General features: G+C 38.5%; 3 protein-coding genes across 8 annotated transcripts; 2 read left to right on the forward strand and 1 right to left on the reverse strand.

Moving 5' to 3' along the window:
• The first annotated feature begins 813 nt into the window (after nt 1-813).
• Nucleotides 814-5,283, forward strand: psenen (presenilin enhancer, gamma-secretase subunit). Its single transcript, XM_067601955.1, has 4 exons — nt 814-938; nt 1,354-1,434; nt 2,390-2,494; nt 2,992-5,283. The coding sequence occupies exons 2-4, from the start codon at nt 1,374-1,376 to the stop codon at nt 3,129-3,131; spliced, it is 306 nt and encodes a 101-aa protein (XP_067458056.1). The 5' UTR covers nt 814-938; nt 1,354-1,373; the 3' UTR covers nt 3,132-5,283.
• Nucleotides 5,123-6,823, forward strand: hspb6 (heat shock protein, alpha-crystallin-related, b6). Of its 3 annotated transcripts, none has more exons than XM_067601954.1 (4): nt 5,123-5,283; nt 5,370-5,551; nt 6,032-6,154; nt 6,254-6,823. In XM_067601954.1, exons 2-4 carry the CDS (start codon nt 5,396-5,398, stop codon nt 6,407-6,409), a joined length of 435 nt encoding a protein of 144 aa, XP_067458055.1. In that variant the 5' UTR covers nt 5,123-5,283; nt 5,370-5,395; the 3' UTR covers nt 6,410-6,823. The 3 variants fall into 3 exon arrangements, with proteins under 3 accessions (XP_067458055.1, XP_067458053.1, XP_067458054.1); XM_067601952.1 differs by having other exon boundaries at nt 5,124-5,283; nt 6,251-6,823; XM_067601953.1 differs by having other exon boundaries at nt 5,126-5,283; nt 5,389-5,551; nt 6,251-6,823.
• On the reverse strand, nt 6,747-12,587 carry proser3 (proline and serine rich 3). 4 transcript variants are annotated; one of them, XM_067601875.1, is made up of 13 exons: nt 12,314-12,587; nt 11,969-12,041; nt 11,598-11,851; nt 11,220-11,362; nt 10,976-11,079; nt 10,244-10,329; nt 10,031-10,164; nt 9,631-9,869; nt 9,007-9,521; nt 8,756-8,936; nt 7,492-7,666; nt 7,062-7,143; nt 6,747-6,903 (listed from the first exon to the last, which is right to left on the reverse strand). In XM_067601875.1, the coding sequence occupies exons 1-13, from the start codon at nt 12,394-12,396 to the stop codon at nt 6,852-6,854; spliced, it is 2,121 nt and encodes a 706-aa protein (XP_067457976.1). In that variant the 5' UTR covers nt 12,397-12,587; the 3' UTR covers nt 6,747-6,851. The 4 variants fall into 4 exon arrangements, with proteins under 4 accessions (XP_067457976.1, XP_067457975.1, XP_067457978.1 ...); XM_067601874.1 differs by having other exon boundaries at nt 11,969-12,056; nt 12,314-12,586; XM_067601877.1 differs by having other exon boundaries at nt 12,134-12,586.
• Nucleotides 12,588-12,731: the final 144 nt, after the last annotated feature.

The following is a 12,731-nucleotide window of genomic DNA, read 5'->3' on the forward strand; positions in this document are numbered from 1 at the left end:
AAAACAGCCACAAATAACATCTTGAAGAAGGAATTGGTTTTAGAGGTAAATAATGAATAAATACAGTACTACAGAATTTACAGTCAAGTGTTTTTATGATTTAGTGCATTAGGCTACATTCATCATTTTATGATCTGTTGTACACATTACAACACAGCAGATGGCAGTATGCATCTTTAATGTCATCAGAAGAAACTGATGATGAAGAAGGAGGGGGACAGCGAAATCCTGAGTATGGACATAAATGTAATGATCACATCCTCACATCCATAGTGTTGCTGCCAATGTAATAATAGAAGAAAATAATGTTGCAGAGTAACTTGGCAAAGAAAGCATATAAAATAAAAGTACAAATGAAGCAAAATATCTTCTTCAATAATAAATTGATTGGTAGAGTATATAAGATAAAGCCAAATGTGAGGTTTACAGCAAGAAAACAATGTAAAACGTTGATAATCAACTTAGGGAACATTCAATCTTCTTCAGAGATTTCGACGAAAACAAACAAACAAACAAAAACGTGTTTAGGTGGACGTTTTAATTGAGAGTGTTTTGTTACACATGGTGTAAAATGTGTGGAAAGGGACAGACTCGGGGCTTTAGATCGGAATGGCGTTAATTATTGAAAGATTGATAAAAAAAATAAAGATTGGGTTCAGACACGAAGAAGGAGGAATGACTTTCTTTATCATCAAGGTACTGTCGCATCCATAAATTTATTCTTTCAACTTCAAAAAGATGAAGGCATAATTTCACACTTCAGTACGATAGGTGGCGGTATGCAGCACAGATTGGTGTGTACCTGCGATCAAAAAAAAAAAAAAAAAAAAAGAGACGAAGAAGAGGGAGGAGTATGGTTCTGGAGAAGAAGAAGTAGGAAGTGTTGTATCCATTTAATTTGCGACGACTCTCTTGATTCTTGGCTTTCTAAATATCAGGTAAATTTTCACATTATGTGTAAGTTAGTATTTTTCCCCTCAGAAACACTATAAATGGCTTCGCCCAGTAAAATGAGACCGATGTAAGTTACTGCCACGGCTGTTTATATTCAAATTAGTCGGAAGCTAACGAAGTGCTAATGTTAGCCTGACGTGATTTTTTTGTGTCATCTGACTGTGCAAACTAGGTCAACAAGCATTAAAAGCCTGCTTTATATTGCTTGAATTCTGTATAATTTTCTTATCGTTACTTTTCAGTCATATCTAGGCCAGAGGGCAAGTCGCAATCTTTTCCCATTCTTAGATATGACTAGCCTAGCAGCAGCATCTTTTACCAGAAGTCCCAATGTCTTTTAGGTTGGTGTGTCCAGTTTGTTATGTTCCTTAATCTTTTTCTTTTTTTCTCTGTCCCCAGGATCCCCCCAAAAAGTCACCATGAACCTGGAACGACTGCCCAATGAGGAGAAACTTAGCCTATGCAGAAAATATTATTTAGGTGAGAGCACTTAAAAAATGTATCCTGCAGATACATAGGGCAGTAACGTATATTGCTGCCATCAGTTTTCCACAAAATCAACGTATCTAATTAAAACAAGCATTTCTCGTTATGATTTGTTTAATTGCCATGTTGTTATTACAAGGGTAGGGGTAGTATGTTCTTGTTTGATTAAAATCTTGACAAGTGTCAAGTCGTAGTAAATCACCAGTCTAATTTGATACCAAACCTACACACAATAATTTTTACACATATGCTCAAAAAACAATAATGAAAGCAGCCCACAGCCATGATACACAAACACAAAGGATCCTTTTTTCACGATAAGAACAAACTGCTCACATTAGAGAAAAAAGTTCCTTGTTTTAATCAGATAAGTCAGTATGTTATTATTATGAAATACAATGATTTTATGAAATATTAACTTTTTCTTATATATCAAGATAGAGTGACATGTTTTTAAAACAAAAAAGTTTCTTATTCAAATGGAATAATCTGGTATCTAGTAATAATGAGAAAATATGTCATACTATGAAAAATATCTTGTTTTAACGTTTTTACATTATAGCCTACAAGAAACATACAGCACCAGTCAACAGCTTGGACACGCCTACTCGTTCTAGGGGGGTTTTTTTCTTTTAATTTTTTTTTTTTTTTTTGTCATGGTGGCAGCAATATGCTGACACAGATACAAACACTGTGATACTGAATTTTACCTCCATGTTGGTTCATAAATTCTGCGTATAGGCAAGTAATGTTACACTTGCCTCTATAATTTGAATGTCCTGATGTAGTCCCATTTAGGAGAGGGGGAGGATAGTTTACCAATATTCCAGTCACTGGGCGCATTATGTAAAATAAAGCATGGACTCCTGAATGTTGACTAAATTTGCCTAAATATTAATTCAGCAGTAGTACAGGTTACAGTGTTGTGTTTTTCCTCTGTCTCTCTTAGGTGGCTTTGCATTTCTCCCATTCCTGTGGCTCGTCAACGTTGTTTGGTTTTTTCGGGAGGCTTTTGTTAAGCCAGCCTACACTGAACAGCTCCAGATAAAAACCTGTGAGTGTTAAAACCGCTAATTTAACACCTGATGTTTTGAATATTCATGTAGCACTTATCCTACTTAGTTTTAATAGCAAATACAATGCCTTACAATACATAAGTTAAACATTTTCCACTTGTTGTTTTCCTCAAGTATAATGCGTATTTATCACAATATGTAATATGTTATCACAATACAATTTATCTAGGCTCCTGTGATTACTAGTTTCACCAGTATTGTTACCATTTGGTAAAAATGCTTGTGACTTTCAACAGAGGCATGGCAGTAAATGTTTGGAAACCACTGGTTTACCTGCTTGGAAGAAGTTACAACAGCTATGCAGTTTTCCTAAATACTAGTTGGCACTTGTGCATTTACAATTTGATGGGCTGTATTCTGTAATGAAAGTTTCATGCCAAGAACATAATGTAGGTGAATGACACACCAGTGTAACAATTGTTTTAACAACATGCCAACTAAATTTGTGTGTGTGTGTGTTTTTTTTTTTATCTAGATGTGAAGCGTTCAGCGCTGGGGTTGCTGTTATGGGTAGCAGTACTCACCACGTGGATTACAATTTTCCAGCACTTCCGAGCAGAATGGGGGGAGGTGGGAGATTACCTCTCCTTTACAATTCCACTCGGCATTCCTTGAGACATTTTTTGATGATAGGTCTTGAAAGTAACTATAAGGGGCCAAAGAATATTTCTTGAACTGTAGATGAAGATTTTGATGGATTTATTGATCTCTGGAGCTAAATTCAATGGCTGAATAATGCATTATCAGAGTAATTCCCTATGTCTTTAAAAGGTAAATGCTGTAGGACTGGAAAACTCAATTTTCATGTTTTTTTTGTGCTTGACAAGGCATTTGAGAAAGTTCTTTGGTCTTAGTGTAGGCTAATTAATCTTGTGTAGCAGACTATGTTAACTGTCATGTACAGTATCTAACAGTATCTAATGACAAAGCTGGATGTGCAGGCTATAGGTTTGTTCAAAACATTCAACTAAAGATACAGCAAACTGTTTTTTTCCCCCTTGATTTTAAAGAGTTGTAAATGACACTGCTTTTCGTAAAATGTTCATCTTGGATGTTAAAGTCTGTGTTTGATTGTGTACCCAAAACTATTTTTACTCTTGTATGAATGACAAATAAAAAAACAACATAAAGCTTCCAAATTACAATGTGAAGGACATTTTGTTTGGTGACACATCAGTGAGCTATTTTCTCCACATATATACTCCAAATATTCTGAATTACAACAGAAGTCTCAGAGTCTGGACAATCACTGGCGCCTGTTGTGAAACCCAGTAACTTAATCCCACCAAATGCCCCCACTTCCCTATCATCCTATATGAGTCATAACATAATTGGTTGCCATTTTTAGTTACTCCAGTCAAAGCTTAAGTGACAGGTTTTACATTACTAACAGGGAGAACATGTTCCCGTACATATCTGCTGACTTCTCTATAGTGTGCCAAGAACAAGTCAGAAATATCATCACGTACAGCGCTTGTCAGGATGCGAGGTCTCACTTAATAAAACTGATTTATAGGGAGAGAATTATGAAGTGAGGTCCTTTTATGGACGCATATTGTTTCCACGTGTTGTGTTATGTGTCTTGTGTGTGTGTGTGTGTGTGTGTGTTACTCAAGTATCTAGATACAATTACTTGTATTTGCAAACCTACTAAACCTTTTTCTGTTTCTGATTTTGAGGCACTTAAGCCACTTCATACGTCACTACATATAAGACAGCATTGTACTTTTTACTTCCCTATATTTACATGATAACTAGACTTGTTTATTATTTTATTAATAAAGATTTTACACTCACAACATTCAATCATTATGAAATACAATGTATTGTCATAGATTAAACTACCCTGCAAAACATAAAGTTAAAAGTTAAAATTGGCTGCCGCAACATTAAAATACTACACATAGGCTGCACATTAATGCATCAGTAATAATCCAATAATGTAATAATAATAATGTTACTCACAGACTCAAATTTTTGGCATTATGACTTTTACTTATGATACTTTATATACATTGTGCTGATAATTCTTAAGTAGTTAAGGTTTTGAAAGCCGGATTTTATACTTGTAATTAAGTATTTTCACATTGTAGTATTACTACAGTTACTTAATTCAGGATCTCGAATGTTCTTCCACCACTGTTATGGGTGAGTGATGAGGGGAAGGTCTCTTTTTGGTACTACACGTGCACCGCCATGTGCTCGGGATGTCCCCGCTGTCACTGTCTGTCTGACATCAGCTCACGAGGGTCAACAACCGTCTTTTGAACTTATTTTTGGATAGACCTTCCTTGACAACCTAAGTTGTTAACAGATCTGATGACTAAACCTGAGCAGTTCCTTCATAAAGGTGCCATCAACCCCAGGAATAAACTGTTGACAACATTCATGTTAATAGCAGCCAATAAACACGTTAATTTGCCAAATCCTGCAACAGCTGCGTCACTTCCAAAACAAAACACTCTTTATCCGATACGGCCCTAGCTGCCTGAACACCCAAGGGTACGCCTAAGTCTAGAACATAACAGGGGCAAGGTGCCCCCACTATGAATTCCCAGCTTATTATGCAACCCCAGTATAAAACACAGATCATAACAGTCACGTCCAGCACCCAGAGGGAGAGGAACGCGGAGTCAGACAGACTGACGCACCAGTATATCTCTACTTCTCACTGTGCCTCATTCAGGACTTAACAAGGAACGCAAGCACTTAAATAGGGGCTGTCCCTTGCTTTGCACACTAGTTTGGTCAGGGAATTCAACCAGAGGTAAGCTGTGGCCGCTGTTAATTTGAAGTGTGACTTGCTGTGGTCTCAACTGCCGTTTTATCAATTCTCCTTTTTTTTAAAAAAAGAAAAAATTCCTCTTATCAGATCTGAAATGGACTTCATCCTGGCACCCACTCTCCCAGTTGGTGGCATCCCATGGGAGAAGGTTTTACCACCTCTTATTCCTCGGCTGAACGGGACTTACGGACAATGCAACTGGTATCCGAAATTACTAGTTCCAGAGACTGATAATACCAGCTCTGCAGAGGTGAGTCACTTTAATTCACTAAGCTAAGTCCTGCACACGTTAGAATGAGAACAGTTTATTGCAATTATTTTAATTGACTTGCATGAAGACACACACAAAAAGAACAATGATAGCATCCCATTTTTTTCTACAATGGTATTCTTTTCTTTCTTTGAGAATCCACGCTTTCTGACTTAAAAGTAGTCCCTTTATTTTTCAGATTTGAAAACCGTATTTATTTTGTCTCAAAGTTCATTAAGGTAGCGTTCTAAGTAGCATTTTATGGATGAACACCATTAGGGGTAGTTAAAAGCTCTGAAAAAGCTTGCAAGTGGATTTGTTTTCTCTAACTACTGTTTTCAAGATCAATAATGAACTTTCAGACTCAAATATATATGTATACTGTGAAGGAAATCACAATTAAGAGCATAGTGGCCATTAGCTGTGCTTGGGTTTTCTTTTAATATCTCCATAATAATGTAATTTGCCTTGTGTTGGTAGGTAACCTGTGATGACAGCGGATTTACAGTCCAAGTTGATGTTAAGCACTTTAACCCAGAGGACCTACTGGTCAAAGTGACAGGAGATTTTGTGGAGGTGCAGGGAAAGCATGAAGAAAAAAAGGTTGGTATTCTGTGAGGAACATCACTGTTTTTTGAGGTTATTTATAATAACTATGAACTATCTCATAAACATGTATTCCTCTCTATGTTTTGTTAGAAGGACGGTCCTGGGTTGTCAACACGGCAGTTTAACCGGCGCTACCGAATCCCAAAGGGAGTAGATACCATGGCTTTGGAATCTGCAGTTTCTCCAGAAGGCATCCTTATCATATCTGCACCCATGCTGCAAACTGAGAACTCAGGATCCCTGACCTAATCACATTAACACCCAATTCATCATGTATGAAAACAAATGCAAAACACCAGTAAGAGCACATAGACACAGACAGAAATAATTTCAGGATCATCCAGTCACAGCAACACTCACCATGTGCCAATACACACATTTGATATGTTCCTGGCACTGTTCTAATATTCCCTGCTCTTTGAGGTTTGTATATACTGCTCTGCTATTACTCATGACTGTTACATAATGTTTCAAGGAACCAGTCTCTGTAAATATTCTGTGTTCACAATTCAAACTGCTGCTTCATTTTGTGCAACTTTTGTAAAATGCACTGTATTGTGATTGTGATTAATTATGCACACAAACGTAACTCCGAAGTTTTTAATGTGGAAATATATCTTCAAAAAAGTAAAAATAAACCATGTCTTTATAAAGTAAAAAATCTACTGCCTCCAGTGTCTGTTGCCAAAGTTCAAGTAACTTGTTGCTTGTCCAGGAACTCATCCAACAAAGAGTCCACTTCACTGAAAGGAAAAATACAGTAGATTAATTTTCTGGAGTTGAGAGGCTTTATTTAGCTACAAGAGCTACATTCCACATCATCCTAAGATAATCAGCCTTCAAAAGCTACATAATATTCCATAAATCTTGAGTAAGGTATTACATAATTGTCAGATGTTACCTGATCTGCTCCTTCACCCATTTTCTCTGTTTGCGAAGGACTTGTAGTAAAGGGTCATCTTCAAACTCTTTTTCATCCGAATCTGACAATAAAAAAGTAATGTAGGTGGAAATTAGCAGACAAGAAAGCAGATATTGAAATATAATCAGCACACATTTATAGAGGGCAAGAAAACATGTTATTGTTTTGTTCTAATTTGAACCCCAAAAATGTAGTAATGACTATGGCATCTAACAGTGGTCAAACTTCAACATGGATAACAAATGTTAGTGGTTCACATACAAACAGTATGCATGAAAAAGAAAGTTCTAGGGGTTTTGACATGGACTGCTTTGGAATGTAGGGAGTGGCAGCTATTCATAGGTCCGAATATATTGTCCGCAATTAACCACAGGTTAAAGGTTGGTGCTCTTTGCTGCCATAAACTCACCTTCAGCCTCTTGCAGCAGCTGTGAAATGACCTCCATAGAGTTGTATGCATTGCATGGAGGAATTGAGGACTGCGGAGGTGCGGAGGAGGCTGCGCACAGAGGAGAAACCAACGAGACAGGAGTCCTTTGTGCAGGAGATGAATCCACCGTAGGGAACAATACCTCTGAAACAACCTGTCAAGACCCAATGAGAACACCCTACTGGTTAATGCAGATATCGATTATCATAATGATAAATGGGCTGTTGAATTTTATAATCATCCCAATTGACTAAGCATGAACCCAAATCACAAATGCTGCTGGCATAGTTAATGCTATTCACAAACCCCCAACAAAAGCACTGCTTCCCAATGCTGTCACATCACTGAAACCAGGTTTGTTTCCATTTTTTGCAACCTTTTTTGTAATTTGAGGGAAATACAAAACATATAAGCTCATAAAATGTGACTTGTTTCTATATTTAAATATACTCAACAGTATATGAAAGTAGTTGAAATGACCCCCACCTGGACCAAAAAAAAGGGGCATTCCTTATAAGTCATTTTACTTTTGATAATAAAATACATTTTGCCACTAACATTCTCTCACTTTTGCTTAAAATTTCAATGCTCGACTTATATTGCATCATAGTATTGCTGCTTTTTTTATTGCTGCAAAGAAAATTATCAGAGTACCAGTGCTACTTCTACTTGTCAGTGCATCAATTTAGTCAAAACTACATAAACAGAAAAGGAACCTAACTTTTGTGCCAAAGATATGTGACACAAAATCCTTCCTCATTTAGGCAGCAAACCAGATACCCTTGCAAGTGTGCAACTTACACATCCTCATTTTTCAAACCTGGTATTAATGTACGCAATGAAGTACGATGGATGGTTGAGCATGTGGCGGCAAGGTTGAAATATGAAACAACACTGGTGGTGCCAGAGATATAACAAGAACTACTACGATTCAGAAATGTGATTGTGTCAGTAAATAAAAAGAATTTGCCAGCAAATAGTTCTTTTTTTCCAATCTTGTTTTTGTCCATCATTCCAATTCCTAATTACCTAACAATTTACTCTCCAACTATATAGCAGAAAATAATTATTTGCACTTCCCTGTTGTGATCACTTAACAAAAATTAGGACCACTTGTAAATTTATGGAATCTGGACTATCAAGTTATTAAGATAGCAGTAAAAAAAAAAACATTAAGACAGGAATACACAGGCTGTCTCCCTGGGTTTATAGTGCATGTGAATGAGTCAAACTACATACTGACCTGTCCTAATGCACTATGGATTGGAGACGGTGGTGGTGCATGATCACCAGTACAGCTCTCACTGGGAAACTCCTGTTGATGCTGTTCTGCCCATGACATGACCTTTTTGGAAACTCTTTGATGTGAAGAACTTCTGTTTGTGGAGCTAGGCCCGTCAGCGTGTTCACTATCCACAATGCATCTGCAGAAAAATGTATATTAAGCATTCAGACTTGAAATTTGTACACTCTGTGCATGTTTTAATACTTTACCTTGATAATTTCTTCTGCTTTCTGATGGCCACTGCTGTCTTCTTCTCATTCTTCTCCAAATCCTTTGTTGGAGTTTTCTCTTTCTTATTCCTCTCAGTTTTTTTGTAATGATGACTAGGCCACTCTGCTTGTATAGCTCCAGATGAAGCAGGTGGTGGGGATGGAATATGTTTACAAATGGGCTCATCAGCTGAGGTGTCTTTTAGCTTTCCAGGGTTTGGGGTCTTTTTAGGGACAACTTTGGGCAGAGAATCATCTAACCTCTGTGAAATTCTTTGCTGCTCGCTAGCATGAGATGACTGGATGGGACAGGGTAAAACATCACAGAGTAAATGCATGTGGGCAGGAACATGGGCAATAGAATGAGGCTGAGAGACTGAAGAGCCAGAGGCAGCAAAGGAAGGTGGACCTGAGGCTGGTGGACAGGGTCCGTGGGCTTCTTTGTTTTCTGGCTGGGGAGCAGTGATGTGTGAGTGAGAGGCTCTTTGTGAGGGTTCAGGAGGTTGAATAGTTTGCTGTTGTTGTAGATGAAGAAAGGACAAAGAAAGTAGAAATTATTCTGTAAATCTGGAATAAATATCATAAAAAGAAAATGGTGTAAATATCAAACACTATGACTCCAACCTTGTAAGCCTGTCCATTGGCTGACGGATAGCATAGACTGGGGCCCTGCCAGCTAAATGTGGAACCATGAAGACTGGAGTGTTGCTGGGACTGGGACCACTCCCTGGCCTGCTCCATCTTTCTCCTTAAACGCCACTGGAACAGGATGTCCTCTTCTGGGCGCGCAGGGGGCACCAAAGAAGGAAAGCCAGGAGATTTTTGGGAGGACACTGCTTGAACAGAATCTGATCTGGCTTTCGCTGTAAATATAAACAAACACATTGCACAATAACACTGACACAGCAGTACAGTTGCAAAAGATGAGTCACTTGCTGGAGGTTGCACAAGAGGGCACAGCACTGTGAAAGTTCTCATGGGAAGAAAACAAAAAACAGTATTCTACCCCACACTCTTGCCTCACCAGTAGTAGATTTTATCAAACTGGGAATCAAAGGTCTTCGCACTGGCTCATCTACGCTGACTGGAGAAGAGAAATCTGAGCATGCCAGGCCTTCTGAGCTGACAGGGATAGATCCGTCACTGAGAGTACATTCACTGTTAGAAAGACAACAGGTTATATACAGCTGAAGGAATGAATTAATCTATGATTGGTGTAACTAGCTGGTATTCATACCCTCTCTGCAGAAGTCTGCTGGCCCTCTCTTGAAGGTGTATTATCTCTGTGTCATCACATTCACCTTGTGAGGTGTCTGACAAAATCTGAGACACAAAGAGAAAAGGCAGAACACTGAATAAGTCACAACTTTGCAACTTTGATATTTTAATATAAAGAACATTAACAATACTGTGTAAATAAATAAAACTAGGATAACTAGTTACATTTGCAGCATTTGAGCAAAAAAAATCGAATCAGTCACACTCATTTGTTTGGCCTTATCTTGCTAACAAACATACTGAGGTTCTTTTATAATTTAGCGAGGATGATGCATTTGACAGGAGCTGGTAGAAGGAGCCATAAATGTAGCAAGCATGGTGACATAAATAATGGCTTCCCAGGTATTTAGTAAACACAGAGGCTTCCAAATGGACTTGTGGTGTGGGGTTGAAATATAAATATTTATATGTCAGAATAAGGGGTCTGTTCTGCAGACACTGGTTTCTGGGCATTCAGACAAACCTGGCACAAACCAGAGCAGCATGTAGACCCAATAATCCAAAGTAAGAGCATAAGTAAGGATGTAAAAAGGTTGTGTTTTTAAATACTTTTCTATGGAATAAATATATACTTGGGTACATTTTGAAAGTTTCCTCAAACAATACACCTATCGTTATTGTTTAGTTAAGAAAGACAACACAATAACACTATATTGTGCACTCAATATGTTTTTTCAACAAATGCACTCACACTATGGGCTCCTCTGCATTGGGAAGGTGTTCTGTCAAGTCGACGTTGTCCAGCTGGGCTGAAAATGGAGGGAATATGGTCATCTCTTCGAGGCAGGGTTGCATCTGTTCAGGGGAAGAGATTCCACAGAAAGATTTTACCAGAAAAGTTGCCTTTTCACCAGAATGTAGGAGCTGATAACACTTACTATAACCCCCTACACTGAAAAACAGTATGTTTGCAATAAGTAACAATGTATCTTTGCCTGTGGTTTTAGTTGGTGTTGAACTGGGGGGTAAAGATGAGGGTGACATCCACCAGAAAGGCAGCTCCTCTCCAACGGCAGAAGACATTTGCTGGCGCTCCTCTCGGCTCTGTGGCTGACCGTGGCGAAAACGTTCCATGTATCTGGCGGAGCAAAGATCAATGCTGGTTATAGGAGGTGATTCAAACAGAAACATAAAGGAACTACTGACAGGCTCTATATCTTCTAGTCTTTACCTCATAGTCACCACAACATTGTCTCGTTAAGACGTGAATTACAATGTACAACTTTTCATGTTTTTTCTGCAAAAAAAAGTTATAGGAGGATAGGGCATGAACACTGTTACATTTGAGGGCTAAGGTCTAAACTAAAGCATACTTTGCCAGTACTGAATCCTGTTGAACTCCTAGTTCAGAGGACACAGTGGATTTCCCTGCTCTTGTAGACTGTTTGGCCGTCTCTATGCCAGATGAGGCTACTGTAGTGCTAGTGGGAGAGGATCTGCTGTCAGTGGAGGGCCAAGACTCTGCAAAAGTAGGTTGCCCATCTGTGGCGTCCAAATGGCAGTGAGGCTTCTCAAACGTGTGTACTTTTGGACTGTCGTGCGGGTTTGAACGCACAGGACTCAGAGTCTACAAAAGAGCAGAAAAATGACTGAGGTGTTGGTGATGATTTAGTAACATGTGAATATGATGTGCAGAATCAAACATGTCTTGCAGTGTATGTATAAAGTTTCCTTTAAAACATACCGTTTTTTTCTTTTTCTTTGACAGGGAATGGGTCCGGGAGGGGTGGTAATTTGTCTTCCCCACTGAAGTCTGCCTTGTGAACACAGCACTAATGTAAAACATACACATATTATCAATTGTGACTGTTGCTTCTAGTACTATAAAAATGTGTTCTTCAGATCTTACCTGGATTTTATAGATTTCATAACAGCTTTAGAATGACAGAGATGATTCACAATAGCACTAAGGTCAGGATGGTGGTTTTTAGTTGTGGGTTTGATTTATGCCTGGTCCTAACAAAGCCCACTGACCCAAAAACTGAAGCTGGATCAGGGTGTGTGGCTGACAGGGTTACATATGTCTTACTGTAATATCACTTGAAAGATGAAGACCACGTTATCCTCCGGTCTTCCGAGTGGACTTGGATGTTCACAAAAGAAAGTTACCATGGAATCAAACGCTTGTACGCCACAAACAGTCCATATGAAAGCATATTAAGTTGCTACCGTTGGCTGTTTGATGACTTGTCTATCCTACAAGTCCGACTGTTTTGACTAAACACAACATTACTTCGCTATTTTTGACAAACACGACATTGTAAAGTCGGTGAAGTCAAAAAGAGCGTCACTGTTTATGCCAATCGTTATTTACTAAAACACACATAGCCAATAGGTAACAAGCTTAATATGATAGACATGACATTCCCCCAATCACGTAGAAGGATCGTGATCCGTAAACACCAATCAGCTAATAGGAAACCAACAGCGCGCGGAAGAGGAAAGTC

Source organism: Thunnus thynnus, chromosome 10, assembly GCF_963924715.1.
Source record: "Thunnus thynnus chromosome 10, fThuThy2.1, whole genome shotgun sequence".
NCBI lineage: Eukaryota > Metazoa > Chordata > Actinopteri > Scombriformes > Scombridae > Thunnus > Thunnus thynnus.